The following is a 25705-nucleotide window of genomic DNA, read 5'->3' as shown; positions in this document are numbered from 1 at the left end:
CTAAATTCATTTTAACTTAACATTTTCTTACATATGGGATCTACAATTTTGTTCAACTTTATATATATTTATACATGAAATTCATAATTTTTTTAACTTTTCATAAAAAAAATATTAAATTTATTTTAACATTTAAATACATTTTAAACTTAATTTAGATAGATTTTATATAATTTTTTTTATTATTCAATTAATTATTATTTATAAATATCTGAATCCAAATAAGAACACGTAACACTACCCACTTACTATTTAATATTTATCATCCGATATTACACACTGTATTTATTTTTTCGCTATTCAAAAAGAAAGTGAGTAACAATGATGACTAATCTGCCAGCTCGATAAAATATTCGGGTGAGAGTGAAGGACAAGAGACTACCTTATCAGCTTATCTTTGTACTACGTGACCCCACCCCACTCCCGGAGATTAGCCCAAACAAAACTTAGAAAAAAAGAAAAGAAAAGAAAACAGTGTCTTCTTCTCTCTTTAGCCATCATCTACAATAAAAAGGCCAAAGCCAAACCAGAAGCCAAGATCCCCTCAGCAATTCTGATCTCTCTGTCGTACGTTGTTCTCTGAAGAAACCCGTGTGTCTCTTTGGGAGCGAGAAGAAAAGAAAAAGGGAAAGAAATGGTGATTACAACGACGATCCCGGACCACCGGGCCGGAGAGCTGTTGCACTATACATTTGCTTCTAGATATGCAGGAGCGCCCGTTCCCAAGTAAGTTGCTTTTGGTTTTTCATCTCCCTCTCTCTGTTTGTTTCTCGGGTATTTACGAGCGAAAACGAAGATGGTAAGTTGTGCTGATGTTTTTGGTAATTTATATTTTCTATTTTTATGGTTGAAGGTTCAAGATGCCGGAGAAGTCGATACCAAAAGAAGCGGCGTATCAGATAATAAACGACGAGCTTATGCTGGACGGGACGCCGAGGCTGAACTTGGCGTCTTTTGTGACCACTTGGATGGAGCCTGAGTGTGAGAAGCTCATGATGGCCTCCATCAACAAGAACTACGTTGACATGGACGAGTACCCTGTTACCACCGAGCTCCAGGTCAACCCTCTCCCCTCCATCGCTTCCACGCAAGAAATATATGCAAAACTCACTTAACTTGATATAATACAAATATTTCTCTTACAATAAAATAGTAGTAAAATAGATCTGATTTTATCGTATTTATTCACGCAAATTTAGTAATTAATTGCCAAGGCTTCATTCAGATCTTTGATGGAGAGAGAAAATAATATTTTTTTAATAAATTGCCCATTCTACAAGCTGTACTCCATACAAACTTGGCTATTAACTTAGATGAAAGCCATTTTCATTTATCTTTGCCTCTTCCAATGCAGGCTAAAAGACCTGAAATTAGTCAAAAATGGCATACAAGAATAGGATGCCTACATGACTGATGCGGATGCTCTTAAGAGTGATAAGCACAGATCAAGATCTATAGTATTTTCTTTTCCTTCGTGGGTGTATTTTTATTTGTTTTGGTTTTTGGATCATGGACCTGGACCGGTGTAAATGGCACATGGCTTTTGTGGGAACTGTGTTGCACTTAGCTCCCTGTACTTCACATGATTTTCTCTTAAATAATGTAACCTATGAATTCTAAAATTAGCATTTCCAGTACATCAGTAAAGAATCAAATATTAAATGTTTATGAAGGTAGATGTGAAAATGTCGACATTTTTTAAGTCTTTTTTGTTCTTGGTTAACTACAAAAAGATTGATGAGTAGAACTCAAATCTGCAGAACCGGTGCGTGAATATGATAGCCCACCTATTTAATGCTCCTGTTGGGGAAACTGAAACTGCTGTGGGCGTGGGTACCGTGGGGTCATCAGAGGCGATCATGCTGGCTGGTCTAGCTTTTAAAAGAAAGTGGCAGGCCAAGAGAAAATCAGAGGGCAAGCCATATGATAAACCCAACATAGTCACTGGTGCTAATGTGCAGGTGGGTCTGTGATTAATCGGTATTAATTTAGGTAGAATCAGAGCTCGAACTTAGATATATGCTCTGATATCATTTTAAATAATGGATAGAAATAGATGAATTTAATTATTTAATTCATAATCTAAATGGGTCGCAACACGAGAAAGAGGTTTTTAGTTCAGGACTAACTAAACTGAGCTAAATTTATGTGCTTCACAGGTTTGCTGGGAGAAGTTTGCTAGGTACTTTGAGGTTGAGCTGAAGGAGGTAAAACTTTCAGAGGGATATTACGTGATGGATCCAGTGAAAGCAGTTGAGATGGTGGATGAGAACACCATCTGTGTTGCAGCAATTCTGGGATCAACCTTAACTGGGGAGTTTGAGAATGTGAAGCTCCTTCACGAACTCCTTACAAAAAAGAACGAGGAGACAGGGTGGGACACCCCAATTCACGTTGATGCTGCCAGTGGAGGGTTCATAGCACCATTCCTTTATCCTGATCTGGAGTGGGACTTCCGGTTGCCTTTAGTGAAGAGCATAAATGTCAGTGGTCACAAGTATGGGCTTGTCTACCCCGGTGTTGGCTGGGTTGTTTGGAGAACTAAAGAAGATTTGCCAGATGACCTTATCTTTCACATCAACTATCTTGGTTCTGATCAACCCACATTCACCCTCAACTTCTCCAAAGGTAATAACATTAGTACACATGCATACAAAAAGCTGTAGGACTTTATTATCTTACAAATCAAATTTTATCATGTCGGTGTGGAGGATATGTCTTCTACACCGGCTTAAAAGTGGAAGCACTCTCAATTCTTTGTTATTATAAAATGTACTCTTCTAGCTTGTGTCCGGCTTCAACTCTGGTGCTGAGTTGTATCTACCAACATTTTAATAGCTTTATAGAAGTAGTTAACTAGTTCCATATAGGAAAACTTTTGAGGGTGCAGTACACGGGATCTAGATTTACTCTGCATGGATAGATCCGAATGGCCCTGCCTTAGAGAGGTTCCCTGACATTAAAAAAAAAAAAAAGTTATCAGATCAAACCACTTGCTTATATGGGTAATATCTAAAATGTTCATCTCGTGCCACCAGATGTTAATGACAGGACTTGAACTTGGCACATTTTCTCATCAATCATTTAATTTTAGTGACTAAAACTTCTCATTTGAAATCAAATAAATTATTGCATTGAAAAGGATTGGTTGATTTGGCCTTTTTTCCTTCAATTTTTGTTTTTTGTGTTCATTTATTTTTCTAACACTTTAAATTCTGGCAGGTTCTAGTCAAATAATTGCTCAATATTACCAGCTTATACGGCTGGGCTTCGAGGTAACTGTCTTTCATTCTGAATCAATTATCTTACATTTAGAAGTCCCAAGAGAACATTGTTCAATAAAATAAGATCCTATGTTTCATTCTGTAATTTTATTTATTTTTTTGTGTTGATGTTATCTATTAAAGGGTTACAAGAACATCATGGAAAACTGCATGTCTAATGCCAGAGTGCTGAAAGAAGGAATAGAGAAAATGGGGAGATTTGACATTGTTTCCAAGGATGTTGGAGTTCCCCTGGTAGCCTTCTCCCTGAAAGACAGCAGCAAACACACAGTGTTTGAGATATCAGATAGCTTGAGAAGGTTCGGGTGGATAGTTCCAGCCTACACAATGGCACCTGATGCCCAACACATCGCCGTCCTTCGCATAGTGGTTAGGGAGGATTTCAGCAGGAGCCTGGCCGAGAGACTTATTGCAGACATTGATAAAGTTGTGAAGGAGTTGGACACACTTCCCAGCCGTGAATCCACCAAAGCTGCTCACATCACGGCTACTGTTGAGGAGAAACAGCACACTGAGGAGGAGGTACTCGCCCGCTGGAAGCGAGTTTTGGCGGCCAAGAGAGCTGGGGCTTGCTAGTAAAACCGAAGCTCTATCCTTTTGCAGGCAGCTCTGATACTTTCTATATGTTAATCACATTTGCTTTTTGTTAAGTTATATGTTATTTGGGTTTGTTGATGGTTCTGTTGTATGTGGTTTTCATAAATAAAATCTTTCGTACGGGTAAAGTATAGAGACTAGTACGGCCCAAAAAAGGAGTTTTGGATTTGGATTTGGATTTGGATTTGTTAAGAGCTGCTTGTAGGGCTTAAGAGTGGGAATCAATCACACCCTTTTAATATTTACTTGCAAAATCATTACCTGATTTTTATATTTTTACAATTTGAGAGCTTAGTTTTTAATTTTTGCAAGATTATTATTACGAAAAAGCTTAATACAATAGCCCAGAGTGAGTGCTGGGGAGTACCTGCCAACGTGGAAAATGAAACAATGCATTTCATTTGCATCAAAATGAATCGTTCTATCTCGTTGCCCTCCCTCCCTTTGTCTTCCCACATACCCTCATGAACTTTCATGTTGTTTCTTCAGCATCCTTCGACCCACCCTCCCAGAGTCTTTCATCTTCTTCTTTGCATCTTCTAACTCTCCCTTCGTCTTTGTAACTTCTTCCTCTTCTTCTAACTCAGATCCAAAGCCATGGAAGTGCAGGAGAACCGATGAGAAGAAATGGGACCTGACCATTCTTTCTTTATTCCTATATTTATTGTGAAGGTGCCTGGAGGGGTTCATGAATGGAGAAATGGTCTTCGTGGCTGCCACAAACAAAGAGTACCATTGGCAGCCGTGATTTTACCTGCTTATTTACCGTGATTTTATCGGTTTATTTACATACGACAATGCTGAAGACTAAACGCAGAAGAATATTTCTTCCGATGATGATTTCCAATATTTTTCTCACTTTCTTTCAACAATCAAAGCAAGTTGAAAGTTTTTTCCACTTTTACTGCGCGACCAATCTTAGAACATTTCGGTGTGAAATCACCACTTGTCCCAAAAGCTTAAGCTGATGGAAAGAGGTAGATTTTATTATTTTATATCTTAACACTCCCCCTCACTTGTGGGCCAGACTTTCCCTCAATGAGTAGGCCCAACAAGTGGAATATTTAATTTAATGAGATAGAGTGTAGAGTCAGGGTTCGAACTCAGGACCTCTGCTCTGATACCATGTGAAATCACCACTTGTCCCAAAAGCTTAAGCTGATGGAAAGAGGTAGATTTTATTATTTTATATCTTAACATTCGGAAGAAAAAAGTAACTTGAAGAAGAAGCCAATAGTAGCATCTTTCACCTCTCCTGATTTTTTTTTAAAATGGACGTGACAATTAAAAAATATTATTCTAAGTACCGACTGCGTGCCGTTTGTAAGGACTGACTACCCTTGAAGAATGTTATTATTAAGAGTTTTGCTACACAACCTCCACCACACTTCACACTTCACACTCCACACTCCACATTTTTTTAAATTTTTTAAATTTTTAACATTTTTTTAAAATTTTTTTTTTGAGTTTATTTTTTTTAAATTATTTATTCATTATTTATATAATAAATATTTAATAAAAGAAAAAAATAATAAAAATTAAAAATAATGTAGAATGTGGAGGTTGTATGAATAGTAGGAGGTTGAGTAGATTTTTTGTATTATTAATACTAAGATTTTCATGTTTTTGTAATTTGAGACTTTTGTCATTCTCTCGTTAGAAAATTAATGGGAGAGGTTGCCACGTGGCTCACATGGATATTGATGCTAAGTGTTAGCTAATTAGTCTTATTGACATGAGTTCTTTTATTTATGTACAAGCGAATTTGTGAATAAATTTGTGCATCAATATTGACGTAGATTATTTTGTCAAATGTTCATTTTCAAAATCCATACCGTTTCATTAAAGTCTACTATTCCATCTTAGCATTGGTGCGACTATTGGTGTACAAATCCGCTTACAATCAAATTTTTCCTATTGACATATAACTTTCCAATAGTTTTCTAATAAGAGATTGATGGAGATCTCGAATTGCAAAAATGCGAAAACTCAGATATTGAGTTTGCAATTAATCTTATTGCTTGAACACTTCTTTAATCATTTTACTTGCAATATCCTCTTACTTTATTTTGATTCTTTGAATGAGTTTTATTCATTTAAATGGAAATGATGGTTAATTCCATTATGAAGGGTAAGAGATTACTTTTTTTTTTTTTGTTTCTTTCAAGGTGCACTCATATCAGAGATTGATTTTGATACCAACCATATAACAAAATCAGAGTTATCGTATCATAACAACAAACAAAATCAAATACAAAATTAGAAAGTCATACCAAATATTTTTCAGATGCATATTATATCAAACAGAGTACTAAACATATTCATATCATTTTCACATAATAAAAAACGGATTCAGAATATCTTCATATAATAAGTACAAAATTCTCAGATTTTATATTCGCTCTTTTACACATTTCAGAAACAGAATGTCAAAATATTACTCATGTCTATACTAGTTATATTAGAAAATACTCTCTTTTATACCGATTTCGTGGATAATGTAGAACACATAATTGATGTTTTCATATTTCTTTTCAAAATATAACATGCATATATATTTTATTTATTTATTATAAAATCAAGTTCAGTTCATTTTCTTTTTATGTAAAATCTAATATAGAAACTCCGTTTACCTAATTTTTATAAAGAGTTATTTACATTTTAGACTTGAGCTCTATCAATATCACAATCTAAATAAAAATTTATTCACTAACGTGTTAATAATCCATATTAACACAAACTTAACTAACAAAATTCCACCATCCTAAAAATGGAATAGAACAAGCCTATAAGCTATAAACGGCCCAACAAAAACATCCCAACATTAGTCATAATGCAAACTTTACAACCACTTAACTCAACCCCAAACAACCTGCATCATTGCCAATGGGCGACATCAACTGCAAATCTCGAGCCCAGCGATGGTGCGAGATGAGGAAAGCCAACTGAGAACTTCCTGTAGGGAGATGAGCACAGCGCGAGAGAGGGAGAGTAGTTATGGACCGAGTGTGGAATCTATATGAAACTGAGTTGGGGGGAGTTAATCTGCCGAAAATATGGGGAAGAAAATCAAGAGGGTTAACGGAAGGGAGAGTGGGAATCGGGGAAGGCGAAAAGCTTGGGGAAAAGAACTGCTTGAACGTGTGTGGAGGAGAAGAAGGAAGTGGAAACCAACTGCAGAAATGCGGGGGAAAAACGAGCATTGTATTCCCTAGACTGTGAACCAACCTAGCATCTCTACAGCTTTTCAAAAACTCTAACTCATCCATGCAAAGGGGATCTAATCGGAACAAATGTGGAAGAACTTGAGTTTCCATTGTTGCCTGTCAGACCATCTCCAGACTGAACATGTGAAATAAAAAAAAAACTAAATCTTGCATTAAAACACGAAAGGTCATGAAACTTATTAGTAGAAGCTAACATTAGAATTCAACCCAACGGCAACAACTGTCCAGTAAATAAACAATTCAAACTCTAACAAATAAATGAAAATGAAAATCATAACATCATGCTGATTGCAAACCATGATTATTAAAATTTGATTTTGCATCAAATTCTTAAAAAAATATGATTATTAAATAATATAAAAATAAATATATAAATAAAAAATATGTTCATTACACTATAATGTTCAAAATTTTTAATATTATCTAAAGAGCACAAAGATCAATGAATATTAAATATTTTAACCAATTTTAAATACAAACGAATACCACAACTATTCTCAAAAATAATGAATACATGAATCCTACCTAAAAAGATAATAAAATTTATCCACCATAAAAAAACAATAAAATTTATCAGAAAAATACCCAATTAGCAACAACCACGCCACCAACAACAACAGCACTAACCAACAAGCAATCAATTCATAGATAAGCTAGGAAATCTGATCCTTGAAAAGTAGGTATCCTAATCCTCATGCCTTTAAATACAATTCAACGCTCCATATGTTTTTAAATATACGCCAGAGATGAATAGTGCAAAAAACACGTACGTCTATATTATATTATGGTGGATGAAGATATATCAACTTTATACTTAGTACACTCAGGATTTTGTTTTGTTTTTTTGTTTTTTTCCTGTCTAATCAGATCATGGATAGATAGAAGAAGGAATGGGGTTTCTGCAAAAGAGTAAACTTCATAATATATTATATTTTACAAGACATGGAATATATTGTTCTTACAGTTTTGATTAGGAAGGCAAATGAATGCTTCAAGATAGAGAATATAAACTATATGCCATCTTATTAATGTTCCAAAAATGATTCAAACAAAGTTAATTCATTAAACTTCCTTTAAGGTGTGCTAATAATTATCTATCATGTTCACCATGTAGATGAAAGAGCTCTTGGTAGAGTTAGCAAGGGTTGAGGATGAGATAGCTCGACTAGAAGGCCAGATAAGCCAACTTCAAAGCAGTTAGAAACATGAACAAGAGATCATCAAAGATTCGTAATCTAAAGTACAATGGCAACGTGAAAGTCTGAGCCATCCTCTTCATCATCCCTCACTCACAACAAAGCCAAACTCCATATACAAAGGTGGATGAAGATCCAACTTTAGAGTATTGACAATGACCTAACTATTGTTAAGTCTAAAATTTAGTTAGAATGTAAGATTTTGGCTATAATATAAACTTGTAGTTAGATTAATCTACATTGGACTAGCTATCTTAAAGTCTAAATAATAATAAAATATTATATATTTTAATAATATATATATTTTTTATATTTTACAAATACATTTGATATATTAATTAATAACTTTATTAATAAATAAAATTATTATTTTTCAACTATTTTTTCTTTCAACCTAATTATTCAATAAATATATTTTGTCAACCATTCACCCAACAATCAAATATACAAACACATCAACATTTCTTCTACCCAACATTTACATTTAGAATTGTGGTTGAATCCAACAAACATGCCAAAACAGTTCACAAATTGCCAAAGCAATCCACTAATTACCTCAAAATAGTTCATAAATTGCTAAAACAATCCATAAATTATCCAAAACAGTCCACAAATTGCCAAAGCAGTCCACTAATTACCTCAAAACAGTTCACAAATTGCTAAACACAGTCCATAAATTATCCAAAACAGTCCAGAAAATTCCAAAACAATCAACAAATTACCAAAACAGTCCACTAATTACCTCAAAACAGTTCACAAATTGCTAAAACAGTCCATAAATTATCCAAAATAGATCACAAATACCCAAAACAGTTCACAAATTGCCAAAGCAATCCACTAATTACCTCAAAACAGTTCACAAATTGCTAAAACAGTCTATAAATTATCCAAAACAGTTTAGAAATTTTCAAAACAGTCCACAAAACAATGTAAATCGTATGAGAGTGTAAATCGAAACCCATGTAAATCGAATTCCCAATCGAAAATCAGTTTGTAAGAAATACCCAAATGGTGATTTACATCATCAGATTTGGGGAGGAAATGCGCAGGTCTCTTGTGGGCTGGAAGACGACGCTGTGGTCGATTTGTGGGTTGGAAGACGAAAGCGTGGTCGATTTGTGGGCTGGAAGACAATGCCGTGGTCGATTTGTGGGTTGGAAGACGACGTCGTGGTCGATTTATGGGCTGGAAGACGATGGCGTGGACACTCGATGGAGAGAAGAGGGCGTGGATGATCGAAGACCCAAATGTCTCTCTGTTTCGCAGGTTTTGGGATGGAGAAAAAGAAAAACGAGAGAAATGGAATGAAGAAAGAGAAAGAACGAGGGAAAGAGTGAACGCAGATGAAATAATAAAAAATTCTTTTTAATGTTGAACAGGACCTCGCCAGATATAGAGAGGAGGTAAGAAATATTGTAGCAGATATGTTAAACTTCAAGAATTTAACTAGGCCAATGCGGATGTTTTTTCTCTTATTTACTTTCAATTTGGACTTGCATTGGCAAATGGCTAGTCCATTGCCAATGCTCTTATACTTAGTACACCCAGGATTTTGTTTTGTTTTTTTTCCTGTCTGATCGGATCATGGATAGATAGCAGAAGGAATGGAGATTTTACAAAAGAGTAAAATGGCCCTGCCATCCTGAGAGACGTGTGAGGCCTGCGCATAGGCCACACACACACCTAACAACCTATATTCATGAGTGTGTGTGTGAAGTCAAACCTCATTACCAATATGAGATACATGGATTCAAATGACCTAAAGGTAAATTATATAGGGGTGTAGCATTCAAAATGTTCCTACTGTATCCTTACTCATGAAAGCCAACAAGAAGATGAACTAAAAAGTTGCAACAGTTCATTGCTAATAACCAGAAGGTTGACCTAGGTTTTTTGCTGGGAAGAGAGAAAAGGGTCGAGGAGAGAGAGAGAGAGCTAGGTTTTTTCTTTTGTTGGAGAAAGACTAAAAGAGTCAAAGGGGCATGGGTTACGGTTTCATCAGATAGACAGCGGGTTGGATGATGTCCAACTCGCATTTATCGTGTGGGTTGGATTGGGTCTATTAGGAGGGCTGGGCCCATGAAATTTTTTGCACGAGCCTACCCCCAGCTGAATGAAGACAATTGTATGGAATTGCAGGGGCTTAGCCTGACCCAAAGCAATTAGAAATTTAAGGGCTAATATTAGGAAATATAACTCGGGCGTTATCTTTTTGTCGAAAACCATGTTACAAGTGAACACACCTTATCCATTCTAAATAGTTTAAGTTTATATCATTTTGTTAGTTATCTAGCTTCAGGGAAAAAAGGGGGTCTACTACTTTTGTAGTGTTTGGGTGTAGAAATAGAACCTGTTATATTAATATGGAAGCAGTTTCAACTTTAATTTATTTAGATCCTCCATATCATCATTGGCTGATTACATATGTATATTCGCTTGCTCAATGGCAACTTAAAGCAACCTTCTGAAACCATTTGGATTCAATGCATCAAGCATTTCTAGGACCTTGGATTTGTATAGGAGATTTCAATGATCTCCTCAATCAGAAAAATATGGCAGGGGTTTTGTCCCTTCAACATCAACTGGAGGACTCAAATCACTAATGGAAAATCATGGACTTATTGATATTGGTTTCACAGGTCCGATCTTCACATGGTCAAATAATAGACATGAAAATGCTCCCATAACAGAAAGAATGGACCGTGCAATTGCAAACCAAAAGTGGCGACTACTTTTTTCGGGTGCAACATTGCATCACCTAGCATCTTCGGCCTCATATCACCACCCACTTTTGCTACACACAACATCAATTCAGCAAAGAGCATCGTCCTTCAAATTCGAAGAGTTCTGGATTTATGAACCACTTAGCCAAATCATAATTAAAGAAGCTTGGAGTAAGCAGTACAGGGACACACCGACCTACATATTGTGCAAAAAATCAAGTCCACAAAGGAAGCCCTCAAATTATGGAATAGAGCTCACTTCAGAAAAATTCAAGCTAATATCCAAAATATAGAACGTGAATTACTTGAAGTTCATAGTAGTCCTGCAACTCTTCAAAACCAAGTAAGAGAGAAGTTTCTTCAATTCAAACTCGAAAAAAAATGAAGAATGAGGAAACTTTATGGCGCCAAATCAAGAATTTCATGGCTGATATCCTCGGATCTCAACACCAAATTTTTTCATCTATCAGCAACAATTCGAAGAAAAAGCAATGCAATAGACTCCATCAAATTGGGACCAGCTAATTGGATAATGGACCAAATTATTAATGAATCTTCTTTCATCAATTATTTTCGATCTATCTACACTTCCACAAACCCACAAGTCCTGGAGCAATTAGAAAACTTATTTGAAAGACAGGTTTTAGACCAAGATAATGAGTTGCTTAGTGCTTAGCCAAGTGAAGAAGAAATCTTTGGTGCTCTAAACCAAATCCCAAACCATAAAGTGCGGGGCCCGGATGGTATGACAACTCTGTTCTACAGACATTACTAGAGTATCATAAAAAAAGATGTCATTGAAGCAGTGCAAAATTTTTTTCGGAATGGGAAACTTTTGAGACAAATGAACTGCACAAACATAGCCCTCATTCCAAAAAGCCCAAACCCAAGTGCCTCGAACCATTATCGCCCCATCAGTCTCACGAATGTCATCTCTAAAATCATCACCAAAATATTGGCTCATTGTTTCAAATCCACACTGACCAATATTATCACCCCTTTTCAAACAAATCTGTTCTAGGTCGTAACATTGAAGAGAACGCGATGATAGCCCATGAACTGTTTCATCATCTCCAGAAAAAAAAAGGAAAAAGAGGCTTAATGGCTATAAAGCTCGATATGGAAAAAGCTTTTGATTTTGTTGAGTGAGACTTTCTATTTATGGTGATGCAAGTATTGGGATATAGCCATAAGTGGATTAATCTGATCAAAGAATGCGTTACAATGACAACCTTTTCAATTATCATAAATGGTTCACCCAGAGAATTCTTTAAAGTGCAAAGGGGACTTAGACAAGGGGATCTGATCTCACCTTTCCTGTTCACATTGATCATAGAGGCACTATTTAGAATTTTAATATGAGAAGGTATTAGATTCAGCAGGAACAATCCACCAATATCGCACCTCCTTTTTGTGAATGATACCATCATATTTAAAAAAGCTAGTGAAAGAAATACTCAAGCAATTTTTGAAAGTCTAGAGAAGTACCAGCTATGGTCAAGACAAAGAATCAACAACAATAAGTCCTCCATCTTCATCACGAGAAACGCCAATGTAGCAATCAAAGCCACAATCTCTCAGTTACTATCATACAAACCCTCAACCTCGAGAATGAAATATCTAGGCATTCGAACTTCTTTGAACATGAAAAAAAGAGAGAAATACAAAGAATTACTAGAAAGAGTTCAGAACAAATTAGAGGGATGGAAGTCGAAGATGTTATCACAAGCAAGAAGAACCATGTAAATCAGAACGGTTGCCAGTACCATTCCATCTTATTATATGTCTTCCTTTTAGCTGCCGAAATCAGCATGCAAGACTCTAGATTCCAGCTTCAAAAATTTCTAGTTGGGCTTTTCAAAGGACAAAAAAATAATCTGACTTTAAAGTCATAGAAATCCGTATGTCAACCAAAACAATTTGGGGGACTCGGCCTTAGATTGATAGGAAATATGAATCTTGCACTCCTAGCGAAGGCTGGTTGGGAAATGAGCAAAAAAAATCCTGGTTTATGGCATTCTATTCTTATTGCAAAATTTCTCAAAACCATTAGCTTTTGGAGCGTAACTCCAAAACCGTCATATTCATAGCTATGGAAAAGAATTCTTAAAACAAGAGATCTACTTGTGAAAGGAAGATGCTACCAAATAAACAATGGTTTTTCGTTTAATGCTTGGTCAAAACCATGTATTCCTAAAATGGAAAATTTCATACCAAAGCCGATTCAATTTATGAACCAGGTTCATCCTGTACTGAAAATCTTCGATATGATCATTGAAAGGCCTCGATCTTGGGATCTCACAAAAATGCAAAACTTTTTTGACCAAGAAAGCATTGCAGAAATCTAAAAAATACCCCTTCCAATAAACAATCTGAGAGAGGACAAACTAATATGGTTTCAGAATCACAACGATAATTTTTCAGTCAAAACAACTTACCACATAGCAGTAAGTAACCTGGGCATGACTCAACAAAGCTTCCTGATATATATTTTTAAACCTCTCTGGCATTTAAAAATTCATGGAATATTCTCCCTACTAGAAAAAGATTGAACGCTGTCATTCCTCAGATCTACTCAGAAGATTGTCCAGTGTGTAATGAAGTGGAAGAAACTTCGCTCCACCTCTTCATAGAATGCCCCATTAATTGGATCTTATGGCAACAACTGGATACAAATGATTCTAAATCTAGTGAAGGAATTTGGACTAAACGACTCAGAAAAACATCAATTTCAACTATTTGTAGTCATCATTATGGATTTCATTTGGAGATAAAAGAATGATATAGTCCACAATTACACAAATTTCTCTCTCAGGATAGCAAAAGACCAGCTAAACTAGATTTATCAAGCCTATAGACATGCGTGGGAAGAAAAACAAAAAAAAATCAAATGGAAGCATGGAAGCCTCCCCTTCACAACCAATGGAGCTTCTCCTTTTATGCTGCAGTTAGAGAATCATTCTCAGCAATCTCAACTGTATGCAGAGGCCATAATGAAGAAATATTGGAGATATCTCAGATAAGGACCTCAAAAATCCAAACCAGAATTCCTATGATAGCATAAGCTTCAACAGCTCGTTCAACATCTCAAATGGCAACATAGCTCCAACAAAGCCAAGCAATCCTGAAGGGTGATGTACAAACCGTTATAACAACCATTGAAAGCAAGGACTCTTCCCCAAACTAGAAATCACGCCGATCATTGATGATATACAACAAATCCTCCAGCAACATAAGGAGTGGAAAATAATCAAAATCTATCGATCTCAAAATTGATCTGCACACCCTGTGGTGAAATGGGCTGCAACCAATTCAGTTTTTGGTTGTATACCCTTAAATAATCTTCCTAGATGCATTTTGTATATTGATAACGGAAAGGATCCACCTTGAACCTTATTTGTATTAAGCCTTCAATTTTTATAATACTAAGCAAACTTGATTAGAAAAAAAAAATGGGAACGATGGTTGATGGAGTTTGATATGGATTAATGGGAGGTCATTTTCTTCAGAATAGTGAAATTTGTAGATCTGAGAGATGATTGTAAGTGCATTCGAATAATGATCTGATTCATAATGGTGTTGGTGGCAAGTAAATTAATGCCTACTTTAAATTCCATTGACACGTTTTGTTCCAGTACAACACAACACCACCTTAAAAAAGAATAGAACCAAAAAGACAGCAGCACCCAGTTGAAAAGAAAACAAAAACCATTGAACATTACCATTAATCAGACGTGTCCTTAGATATGTCCTATAATCTTTACAACCATTTTTACACGAACAGCATGATAAGGTATTAAGTAACAAACTAACAATAGATATACAACATACTTAATAACTTTGTTAACAATTCTATTTCAAATAGAGAACAATTAAAATGAGTTCCTCAATTTAGAAATATTAGATACAATTTTAAAGTGTACAAGTCTGGCATGAAAAAGTATAATCTGTCATGAAAGTGTTGATTTTTTTTATGTGGATCATAAATTTTTCTTACTTTTTTTCAAAAGAAGTGTACGGGATTTGCATAATATAGAATTACATAAATTATTTCCAAATTCAAAGAGATAGAAGTACCAATTCATAGAAGCATTGATACTACTACATTAGTTGGTTGAAAAATAATTGTATCCTTTATCATTATTTTTATTTGAAGAATGAAACCGGGAACCCTTTCCTCCCTCTCTCAAAAAGAAAAATATTTGTATCAGCCTACTATTTATCACACACTCAACACACTTAGTGTATTGAGGTTTAAAAAAAAAAAAAAATTTGAATGCATGGTGTGTGAAGTGTGTAGGCTGATGCATAGAATTACCCCTCTCAAAATTGCCATGGGCCGCAAGTCAACAGTAGAAGAGACATCTCCACGACCATCACGGCCCATTTCCTTGTCCCTGAGAATACCCTCTATTTCCTTCTCTTCCGCCGTAACTATAAACCTCAAAACGGTCGTATCTTTGTAAGCCCCTCTCTGTTGCTTTCGAGATGAGGAGGTTCTGTAAACATTTATCTGCGATCGGATTCAGAAACCCTTCAAACTCTTTCTCAATCCGCAGCTTTAGTGTTAATCCCTCAGTTGAACCGGCATGCCATTTAGCTGATTTTATTGTCTCTACGTCATTTCTACAAACACCTTGTTCGGAGTCTGTCAAACTGTCGTTTCCCTTGAATCCTCTTGTGGGGTTCGTGGTGTTCGCGCGGCGGTTTTGTTCAGAGGCTGTCCCTATTGTTCCAAGTTTGGAAAGTGAGAAAGAGGATAAATGTTTGGAAAGTGATGTCGATAGGTTGTACAATGCTGTCATCGATAACTCTAGTGCGTATAAGAATATGGAGAAGGCTCTTGACCAAGTTGGTGTAGAGTTGACGAATGAATTAGTGGTTGAGGTTCTTCGTAGGCTTCGGTTCGAAGAGAAAATAGCGTTTAGATTTTTTACGTGGGCGGGGCATCGAGAAAACTATGCCCACGAGTCTCGGGCGTATAATGATATGATTGACATCCTGTCTAATACAAAATACAAGGTGAAGCAGTTTCGAATTGTTTGCGATTTACTGGATTACATGAAGAGGCGCGACAAGAACACGGTTCCCGTTGAAGTTCTGTTGAAAATTTTGAGAGATTACACTGAAAAACATCTGACCTATTTGCATAAATTTGCCAAGAAGAAGAGGATAAGGGTGAAGACGCAACCGGAGATCAATGCTTTTAACTTGCTGTTGGATGCTTTGTGCAAGTGCAGTTTGGTTGAGGATGCTGAAGCCATGTTTAAGAAGGTGAAGAACAAGGTTAAGCCTGATGCTAACACTTATAACATATTGTTTTTTGGGTGGTGTAGAGTTAGAAACCCAACTAGAGGAATGAGAGTACTGGAAGAAATGATTGAATTGGGTCATACTCCTGATAATTTTACGTACAATACTGCCATTGATACCTTTTGCAAAGCAGGGATGGTGACAGAAGCAGCTGAACTCTTTGATTTCATGAGAACGAAAGGTTCCACGCTGTCTTCGCCTACTGCTAAAACTTATGCAATCATGATTGTGGCTCTTGTCCAGAATGATAGAATGGAGGAGTGCTTTAAACTTCTAGGGCATATGATAAACAGTGGTTGCCTTCCTGATGTTACTACATACAAGGAACTGATTGAAGGGATGTGTTTGGCTGGAAAGATTGAGGAAGCGTACAAGTTCTTAGAAGAGATGGGAAATAAAGGTTACCCTCCGGATATCGTTACTTACAACTGTTTTCTTAAAGTCCTTTGTGACAATAAAAAGAGTGATGAAGCACTCAGGCTTTATGGAAGAATGCTTGATATGGATTGTGTGCCTAGTGTGCAGACCTATAATATGCTGATTTCAATGTTTTTTGAGATGGCAGATTCTGATGGGGCGTTTGAGACTTGGCATGAGATGGATAAGAGAGGCTGTGCACAAGATATGGATACTTATAGCTTGATGATTGATGGGCTTTTCCGTTGTAACAAGGTTGAAGATGCATGTTCCCTTTTGGAAGACGTGGTAAACAAGGGAATGAAATTGCCATATCGGATGTTCGATTCATTTTTGATGCAACTTTCTGTGATTGGTGATCTCCGTGCCATCCACCGGCTCTCGGAGCACATGAGAAAGTTCTACAATTCTGCCATGGGAAGACGAATTGCACTCAACCAGAAGCGAAAGAGCATGAGTTTGAGAGGGAAGTATTGAGATTTCTAGATTGGCTATATAACTATCTTTTCAGTGTCTTTGTGGAGATCACCTATTGAGATGTTTTTCTAACTGCTGGTGCTGCCTTATCATGCCAAATGGTTGTATTGCTGAAAGTACTCTTCTAGTTTACTGCTAGTACTACTGAGGTATCTAATCCCATGGTTTGTTCCCCTAACTTTCGTCTCAGTGTGGTGTCAGCCCAGCAGAGTAGCGCTTTTGCTGTTGGGGTGATTTCAGATTCTCTACATTTCACTGCTCCCCAGGATGAGATTGAGCTGCCATCCGGTGGAGCAGTTACCTTCCTTGGAAAATGCAAAAAGTGCAGCTGCCTTCTTTCCCAGATTCTATTTCTTGGCAGTAAAGTGCGGGTTGACCTACAACTCAATATCCTGAAAGTTATAATATAGTTGAGAGTGGTTTTAAACTTTCATATTGACACATCCTGTTTTGTAATTCTTGTTTAGGAGGCTACGTGTCGGCAAGGAGGGATCATGGGCCAATACTGTGTTTCTACTTTTTAGCATTGAGGCACATGTCTTCCATGGACATTGTGTTTCTATGTCAGGTACTTCTCTGTCTGCAGTGAAGGTTATCACTCTTGGTGACGAACCCAGTCCTGACGAAGAAACTGAATTCAAAAGCTTGTAGTTTCTACTGAAACTTCATAAATAATTTTCTTGGAGACTGCATTGATGCAGCAGGATGTCAATAATTTCAACTATAGGTATGTAGATAGTAGATACAGCTATATTGTATATTTCGTCTTTGATTTGTGAATGAGTTCTTTACTGTTATTATTTTCATAGCCATTGTCATTATTCTGATTTTGATCATCATAATCGTCTTCATTCTTATTCTGTCTTTTGTTAAAATTTTGTATGTGAACTTCACAACTTGTCCTGTCTTTTAGGCCCATCAACAGTCTACCCAGGTGTTTTTTACCTAAATATTTAACTGAAGGGCTTCAGAAGCACATATATGTTGTTTACATATTTTATAGTTTGTTGATATTAGCTGAAAATGCTGAGAATTTCTGGGGCAGCTTGTTGCTACCATAACTCATCAGAGTCATCTCTGTCCACTCCCTCCCTCCTATTGTCCAACCTATCATCTGGAATTATGAATGCTGTCTCTACATCTTTATCCAACTCGACACATGGTGAACTAGTGTTAAATGTTGTCTTGTACTTTGTCTAACATTGCTACCTTTTATGTTTGAAATCATTCTTCCACCCATCCTTATTTCTTGGAACAACAAATAGGAACTATCACACACTAAAGAGGAGATCACACAGCTAAAATGAAATACCACCAGATGATCTAAATAATGGAGTCTGTTGGTTAGGTTTCCAATCTTTTAATCGATATTTTGAGAAGGGATTGAGCACATGGATGCAAATTGCTTGTCAACTTCAAATTGTGATCTTGGAGGCAGATTGTTCGACAATGAGTTCTAAACATAGGGCAGAATGGGAACAAGCATTTCTTTTTTAAACCTATTTTTAATATATAAAACTGAAGAATTAACTTGAAACTTGCTGGCTGATACTGTACTTAGAACTGCATAACTGCAAGTCTTGACAGGAATGATCTGACCTTTGTTTCATTCTTTTTGTCTTCTCACACAGATCATTTTAGGGGATAGGAGTGAGCAGAAGGCATTCAAACACACGAGAATAACTTGTTTTAATCCTGGTTCCTTCTGAAATGACCACACATTTGTGGCATATTGTTCATGCACTCAGGAAGTTGAATTGTCAGCCTTCAAAGAATATGAGAAATATATGTTACACTAAACTTCAGCAGGCCAATCTGAAATAATGTGAGGCTGGATTCAAGCTGGGAACACCACTTTGTTCTATGTGATGCTAGGTAGAATAGGCTTATTGCTCTTGAACGGGTCTAATATTTAATTAGAAACTTGCCTATCAAATGACTAGAAATTTGTGATGTACAGAAAAGAAGGCAATTGATTATTACTTCTGGTGTATAGAATGCTGTTGGTATGTGAATTCTGTTTGTCAAAATAATTCATTTTTGGTGCTTTCATTATGTTCCCTTTGTGAAAATAATGCCCTCAATAAAATTTCTGAAAAATAATATTTTCTACATATAATCTATCAATACTTAAGAATTGGTTTAAAATATGATAACAAGGAATGGTGGTTTCAACAAACTTATTCTTCGACCCCTGTTGTTCAGTCTTATCATGCAGTTGCTTATGCCTTACTGCATTTGTTTTTCTTTTAGAAAAAACCTATTTGCAAGTCTACGCTGTCCTCTTATACCAAATTGAAGATTTTACACCAACTAGAAAAAATGGACATCTGCAGTGTTTAGACATTAAAATCCGATAAATGATATATACAAGCGTTAAATGCACGAGTCTCGTACATGCCTTTTATAAAAAAGTGGATCACACTATTAAAAAGTGTGAAATACTTACTTTTTCTTGACGACACTTTTTTATGAACGGTTTGTACAGGACTTGTACATTTGGGACTTATACTTACTCTTCAAGGAAATCAGCAGACTTGGGACTTATACTTACTCTTCAAGGAAATCAGCAGACGGAGTAAGCAAATTTTCCTTAAATATTCCATATACCAACTTTTTTTTCCTCTGTATATGCCACCTTTCTACATTTTTGCCTCATATACATATATATATATATATATATAGATCATTATTATTGGTATGGTGTGTTTTTCAATACCTTTCTACTACTGTAGTTTTGTCCGTCTCCCTACGTCAGTTTTGAACTATGTATACCGATCTTTTTTGCATAATTACTTACCACCATTCAATTATAATTTTAATTTCAGGGTGAAGACATAATATATATAAACAAGTCAACATCAATTTTGTTTTTTGGTTTTGATGACAAACATTATTATTATTCTTGCAGCAAAGTACTTGATTTTCATAGGTATCAGTCTGATCTACATCATGTACTTGGGAAATTAAGGAAACTTCCATTTCAGACGTGGTAGCACTTGAATTTAAACTTGTTACTAATACATCATACATGTTTGACCGATACAGCATCAAAATCGGAGATATTGCAGGATTTCCTTCGTTTACAGGCAGTTTTCTATAATAATTGTTAAATTTCTGAATCATAAATCTTTTTCATTTCTGGAACATGCTTTTACAATGACAAAATTCACAAATAAATAGATACATGAGCATAAGCTGTCTATAGTAACAAATAAAATTTGGAAAGAATGTACAATTCCTATAATTATGGCTAATTCCTAAAAACATGGTGTTGCTGATTTTGTTTCCAATTTGGTGCCAAGTATTCTGTCAATACTCCCTCTTAAGTTGGCACATGGAGATTCGTAATATCCAACTTGCGTGAAAAATGATGAAAGAGTTTCCGTCCTAATGTTTTAGTAAAAATATCAGCAATTTGTTGATGGGAATAGGTATGAATAGTAGTAAGGAGGCTTTGATCGGATCTTATCTCGAATGATGTGATAGTCAATCTCAATATATTTGCTGATGGGTTCAGAATGAGGAAAACCAAGATCATTGAGGAGCTGTTTCAACCAGGTGAGTTCACAATTGGTGACGACCATGACATGGTATTCAGCTTCAGCAGAAGATCGTGCCACTATCGTTTGTTCTTTTGTACACTAGGAAATGGGGCTCGTGCCTAGCTGAATGAAGTATCCTGTGGTGGAGTGACGGGTGGTGGGGCAACTGGCCCAATTTGAATTGGTGTAGGCGGTAACATGTAAACCACTGTAGGAGGAAAAAAATATGCATTGTCCCAGACTGCCTTTGATATAATGAAGAACACGAGTGATAGCTTGTATGTGAGGAACCCGAGGAGCATGCATGAACTAACTGAGAATGTTCACTACAAATACAATATCGGGGCAAGTGAAAGTCAAGTAGATGAGATGTCCGACAAGCCGTCGATAGGTGCAAGGATCGAGAAGAAAAGTGCTGTCATGACCATGGGAAAATGGGCGATCCGGGCACCAAGTTGTACACTGTCAGATAAAATATCAAGAGCATATTTTCGTTGATTGAGGAAGATCCCTTGCGGAGAACGAGCAACTTTGAGATCAACAAAATACTTGCGAGGATCAAGATCTTTGATTTTGAAGTGCGTGGAGAGAACGCCTTTAAAAATCTTAATTTGTGAGAGATTATTGTTAGCAACCATAATATTATCAACATAAACGAGAATAATAGTGATATTGGTGGAAGTGACCAATGTGAATAAATAATGATCTGCCTGATATTGAGAAAAATCTATAGCAAGAAGTACAGTGGTTAGTTTAAAAAACTAGTTGCAGAATGCTTGTTTGAGGTCGTAGAGGGATTTGTGGAGGCGACAAACACGAGTCTCCCTCTTGAGACAATAACCGAGAGGAGGGGTCAAGTATACTTCCTCATCAAGGTCACTATGTAAAAAGGCATTGTTGACTTCAAGTTGACGGATGATCCATTGTTGTGTAGCAGCGACGACCAACAAACACCGACCAGTGGCCATTTTGGTAGCAGGGTCAAAGGTCTCATGACAGTCAAGACCTTCTACTTGAGTGTAGCCTTTAGTGACTAACCGAGCTTTAAGCTTTGTTTTAAATTCCCATTTGCAACTAATGGATTTCTTACCAAGAGGTAGCGACTCAAGTGTCCAAGTGAAATTGTCTTCAAGAGTATGGAGTTCAGTAGACATAGCTTCGTGCCAATGAGAATGATAAAGAGCAATAGAATAACATGAAAGTTCAACAGAAGTAGTGAGGGCGGTCAAAAAATTAAGGTGAGCATGTGAGAAACAAGAATATGAAAGGAAAGCAAATAAAGGATGAGCAGTACCTAAGGGATGTGCAGCAGGTAAGGATGCCGCGGGCTTTGTGTGTAAGGTCGGGCAGACATAATCTTGAAGATATGTTGGTCGTGTAGTTGTGCGGTGAGGGCGAAGAGAAGTGGGAGGATGGGGATCATGAGTGCTAATGGAAGGAATGGCAAAAGGAGATGGTAGAATAGACTTGGGGACAAGAAGAGGAAGGATAGGGAGAGAGGTAGGTGGAAGATCAGAAAATTCCTAAAAGGGAAATTGTTGTTCATGGAAGGTGACGTCACGAGAATAGAAGATGGTTTGAGTGTTGAGATTATAAAGTTTGTAGGTTTTATGAGTGCTAGGATATCCAAGAAAGACACATTCAGAAGCACGAGGAGAGAATTTATCACGAGAAGTATGGAGAGTTTGGGCATAACAAAGACAACCGAACACACGGAGGTGATCATAGTTGGGAAAAGTGTTAAACATAATTTCAAAGGAGTTTATTTTGGAGAATATGGCTTGGTGTGCGGTTGATGAGATATGCCGTGGTAAGAATACATTCACCCTAAAAAATTAAAGGTAAATAGGCTTGAAAATGGAGACTGCGAGCAATATTCAGGAGGTGCCAATATTTTTGTTTCGCAACACCATTTTGTTGCAGAGTTTCAACACAAGTACTTTCATGAATAATGTTGTGATCATGGAGATATGCTTGAAATTTATGAGAAATAAATTCTTGGCCATTATCAGTTCTAATTATTTTAATCATGATATTGAACTGATTTTGTATAAGCGAAAAAAAAATCCATAAGATGAGTATAGGCCTCAGATTTATAATGCATAAGATAGATATAAGTAGTGCGAAAAAAATCAACTAATGTAAGAAAATAATGAGCACCACAGAGGGAAGAAGTATGATAACCACCCCATATATCACAGAAAATGCGATTAAAAGTAAAAATACTTTTATTAGCATGAGAAGGAAAATGTACTCTTGTGTGCTCAGAACGAGCATAAACTTCATAATAAAAAAGAACACAAAGATTATTGAAAAGATTGAGAATAATTAAGTAGGAAGGATGACCTAGGCGTTGGTGCCATAAGGTTTTATTTGTAGTAGTTTGTGCGGAGAGGTCTGTAATGGGTTTGGGCCAATACACATAAAACCCATTGCAAAACTCACTTGCTCCAATCAGTCTCGTCGAGTGTGGGTCCTGAAAAAAATTTTTGCAGAGGAAAAAGAAACAATGCAAGAATTATTAATAATAAGCTGAGGGACTGAGAGAAGATTAAAAGTAAAATGAGGGACATAAAAGGCATTTTGCAAAATTAAGTTTGGGGCTAAAATGCAAGTGTCGACACATTCTATGCGAAGCGTGTGGCTGGTGGGTAAGGTGACATTGCGCTCAGGAGAAGATGCAAAGAAAGAGAGGTGAAAATGGTTCGGTTGTGGCACATGTGGTCACTGGCACCACTGTCCACAACCCAGTCACTGTGGCTGTTGAAAAGGGAGGATGGGAAAATGTTAACCATGAAGTTGGCTGAGGAAGTGGTCGGATTGAGCAGGTTGAGCAGTTTCTGGTAGAGATTCAGTGACAAACCAGGCACCGGTGATGAAGAAGAGGAGACACAGGCGTTGTTCACTGTGGGCGACAAACCAGACTGTGGTTTGCCGAGCAGAGAGGGCTGCGACTTGGAGCGTGGGTTGTGGCCAGAGGGATACCTGATGATCTGCCAGCAATGGTTGCGCTGGTGGCTGTGTTTGCCACATTTTGAGCATTGGAGGTTGGGCTTCACGGGGTTGGGGCCATGTGCGACGAATGCGAGTGAGTCCGTGGAGGGTGGTTGGAGGTGCAAAAGGCGTTGCTGTTCTTTCTAAAAAAGAATAGAAACATATTTTGTGATGGGGGGAAGGGATTCCATGGCAAGTATCTGTGTTCTAAGTTGGGAGAAGGAATCATTGAGGCCAAGCAAAAACTGGTAAACTTGTTCATCCTCTACCCGTTGTTGTAATTCTTTGAGATCATTGCTTTGTTGTAAGTGGCTAAGTTCATCCCAGATTTGTTTGATCTAGTTGTAATATTCATGAACAAAGTGGATGTTTTCGTGTAGGGAGGACTACTCACGTTTGAGATGATAGATACGGGCATTGTTCCCATGACAAAAATGGGACTGAAGATCAAGCCAGACTCCTCGAGGATTGGTGCGGAATTCTAGGGAATTGGCGATGGAGGGATTGATGGAGTTTAGAAGCCAGGTAAGGACCATGTCCTTTGTTTGATTCCATTCGATGTAGTCGGCAGAGTTGGGGTCGGATGGTGGAAGACTGCCATCAACAAAATTGAGTTTGTTCTTGGCGTTAAGAGCACAGGTCATGACTTTTTGCCATTTTGGAAAATTATCCCCTGTAAGAAGACTAGAAACAAGAATATATAAGACTAGGAGAATCAGAGGGATGGAGGAGGTATGGGGAGAAAGAGGGGTGGTGAGGGTTGGAAGAGGAGGCCATGTAGGTAGTAGAGAAAAGATCGTGGTTAAACTGATACCATGTTAAATTTCTAAAACATGAATCTTTTTCATTTTTGGAATATGTTTTTACAATGAAAGAATTCAAAAATAAATAGATACATGAGCATAAGCTGTCTATGGTAACAAATAAAATATGGAAAGAATGTACAATTCCTAGAATCATGGCTAATTTCTAAAAATATGGTGTTGCTGATTTTGTTGCTGATTTGGTGTCCTGTCAATAATAATTTCAACCTTTGTGGAATTTGCCTAATGCAGGAAGTCTTGTTGCAAGTACTTGTAATAATGGTTTTTATAGGGATCAATATCTACATCAGAGTATTTGCAAAAGGAATCTTCCATTTCAGTTGCAGCACTCGATTGTTTTTAGGATAATGGATGTACGTTTGACTGAAACTACATCAAAATTGGATATGGCGAAACAGATCATGACTTGCAGATTTTCCTTATTCTACAGGCCAGCTGCATTGTTCTACAGTAATTGCAACCTTTGTGGAACACACTGTTTTGACAAATGGAAGCCTGCCATTGGATATCAAGTGTGTCATCGTCTTAGTGGCATTCTTTCAGTGAATATTGCTAGCTGCTGGCAGCTGCACTCTTGAGTAATGTTTGAAGATTCTTGATGCTTTTTCTTGATGATTATTCCCTCTAGACTAGTTTGTTATAAGGTTATATACTCTCTCCATCAGTCAAATTTAGACACGACAACTGCATGTTGCTATCATTTTGGACTTTTGTAAGCTATTGATAGAACTTACTCATAGAATCCTTATGAGTTAAGCTATCTTAAACCAAACAGTTCCATGTAGTTACTAAAATATTATTATCAGATGATTTCCAGTTCTGTTCTTTCCTGTTTAAAGCCAAAGATAAAAAGATACTGAAGGTACATATAAAAGGCATCTAGTCTCTATATATTACACAATATAAAGGTGGTATATTCCATCAAGGTTAGTGGAAAAATCCATCCAAAGTTATGTATCTTTGCCAAACAATGACACTTTACATCACTATCTCCTTCTACCTAATACCTGCAACCCCAAAAGTGAGTTTAACTCAATGAGCAAGTTTCATTATATATGTTTCTTACTAATTTCCACAACCCAATGAAATTTATAAGCAACTTACTTTT

At 36.8% G+C, this 25705-nt stretch overlaps 2 protein-coding genes across 9 annotated transcripts; both read left to right on the top strand.

Annotated features, from left to right (window-relative positions):
• The first annotated feature begins 404 nt into the window (after window positions 1–404).
• Window positions 405–4146, top strand: LOC108993168 (glutamate decarboxylase-like). The gene is made up of 6 exons (XM_018967963.2): window positions 405–726; window positions 854–1058; window positions 1761–1961; window positions 2160–2628; window positions 3223–3275; window positions 3408–4146. Exons 1-6 carry the CDS (start codon window positions 635–637, stop codon window positions 3858–3860), a joined length of 1473 nt encoding a protein of 490 aa, XP_018823508.1. The 5' UTR covers window positions 405–634; the 3' UTR covers window positions 3861–4146.
• An 11304-nt stretch (window positions 4147–15450) lies between these two features.
• LOC108993237 (pentatricopeptide repeat-containing protein At1g73400, mitochondrial) lies at window positions 15451–25417 on the top strand. Of its 8 annotated transcripts, XM_035686116.1 has the most exons (6): window positions 15452–17605; window positions 17702–17961; window positions 18866–19109; window positions 19723–19812; window positions 24829–24950; window positions 25028–25417. In XM_035686116.1, exon 1 carries the CDS (start codon window positions 15516–15518, stop codon window positions 17232–17234), a length of 1719 nt encoding a protein of 572 aa, XP_035542009.1. In that variant the 5' UTR covers window positions 15452–15515; the 3' UTR covers window positions 17235–17605; window positions 17702–17961; window positions 18866–19109; window positions 19723–19812; window positions 24829–24950; window positions 25028–25417. The 8 variants fall into 8 exon arrangements, with proteins under 8 accessions (XP_018823629.1, XP_035542009.1, XP_035542010.1 ...); XM_035686117.1 differs by lacking the exon at window positions 24829–24950; XM_035686115.1 differs by having other exon boundaries at window positions 24829–25417.
• Window positions 25418–25705: the final 288 nt, after the last annotated feature.

This window comes from Juglans regia, chromosome 15 (genome assembly GCF_001411555.2).
Source record: "Juglans regia cultivar Chandler chromosome 15, Walnut 2.0, whole genome shotgun sequence".
NCBI classification, from domain to species: Eukaryota; Viridiplantae; Streptophyta; class Magnoliopsida; order Fagales; family Juglandaceae; genus Juglans; species Juglans regia.
This window is presented reverse-complemented; position numbering and strand designations above follow the sequence as displayed.

What these genes read in the sequence shown, in the direction of transcription:
- LOC108993168 (XM_018967963.2), top strand. Translation starts at nt 635, where the DNA reads ATGGTGATTACAACGACGATCCCGGACCACCGGGCCGGAGAGCTGTTG. An exon ending in CACCCTCAACTTCTCCAAAG is followed by an intron (nt 2,629 to 3,222) that starts GTAATAACATTA and finishes AAATTCTGGCAG; the next exon opens with GTTCTAGTCAAATAATTGCT. An exon ending in TTATACGGCTGGGCTTCGAG is followed by an intron (nt 3,276 to 3,407) that starts GTAACTGTCTTT and finishes TATCTATTAAAG; the next exon opens with GGTTACAAGAACATCATGGA.
- LOC108993237 (XM_035686117.1), top strand. Translation starts at nt 15,516, where the DNA reads ATGAGGAGGTTCTGTAAACATTTATCTGCGATCGGATTCAGAAACCCT.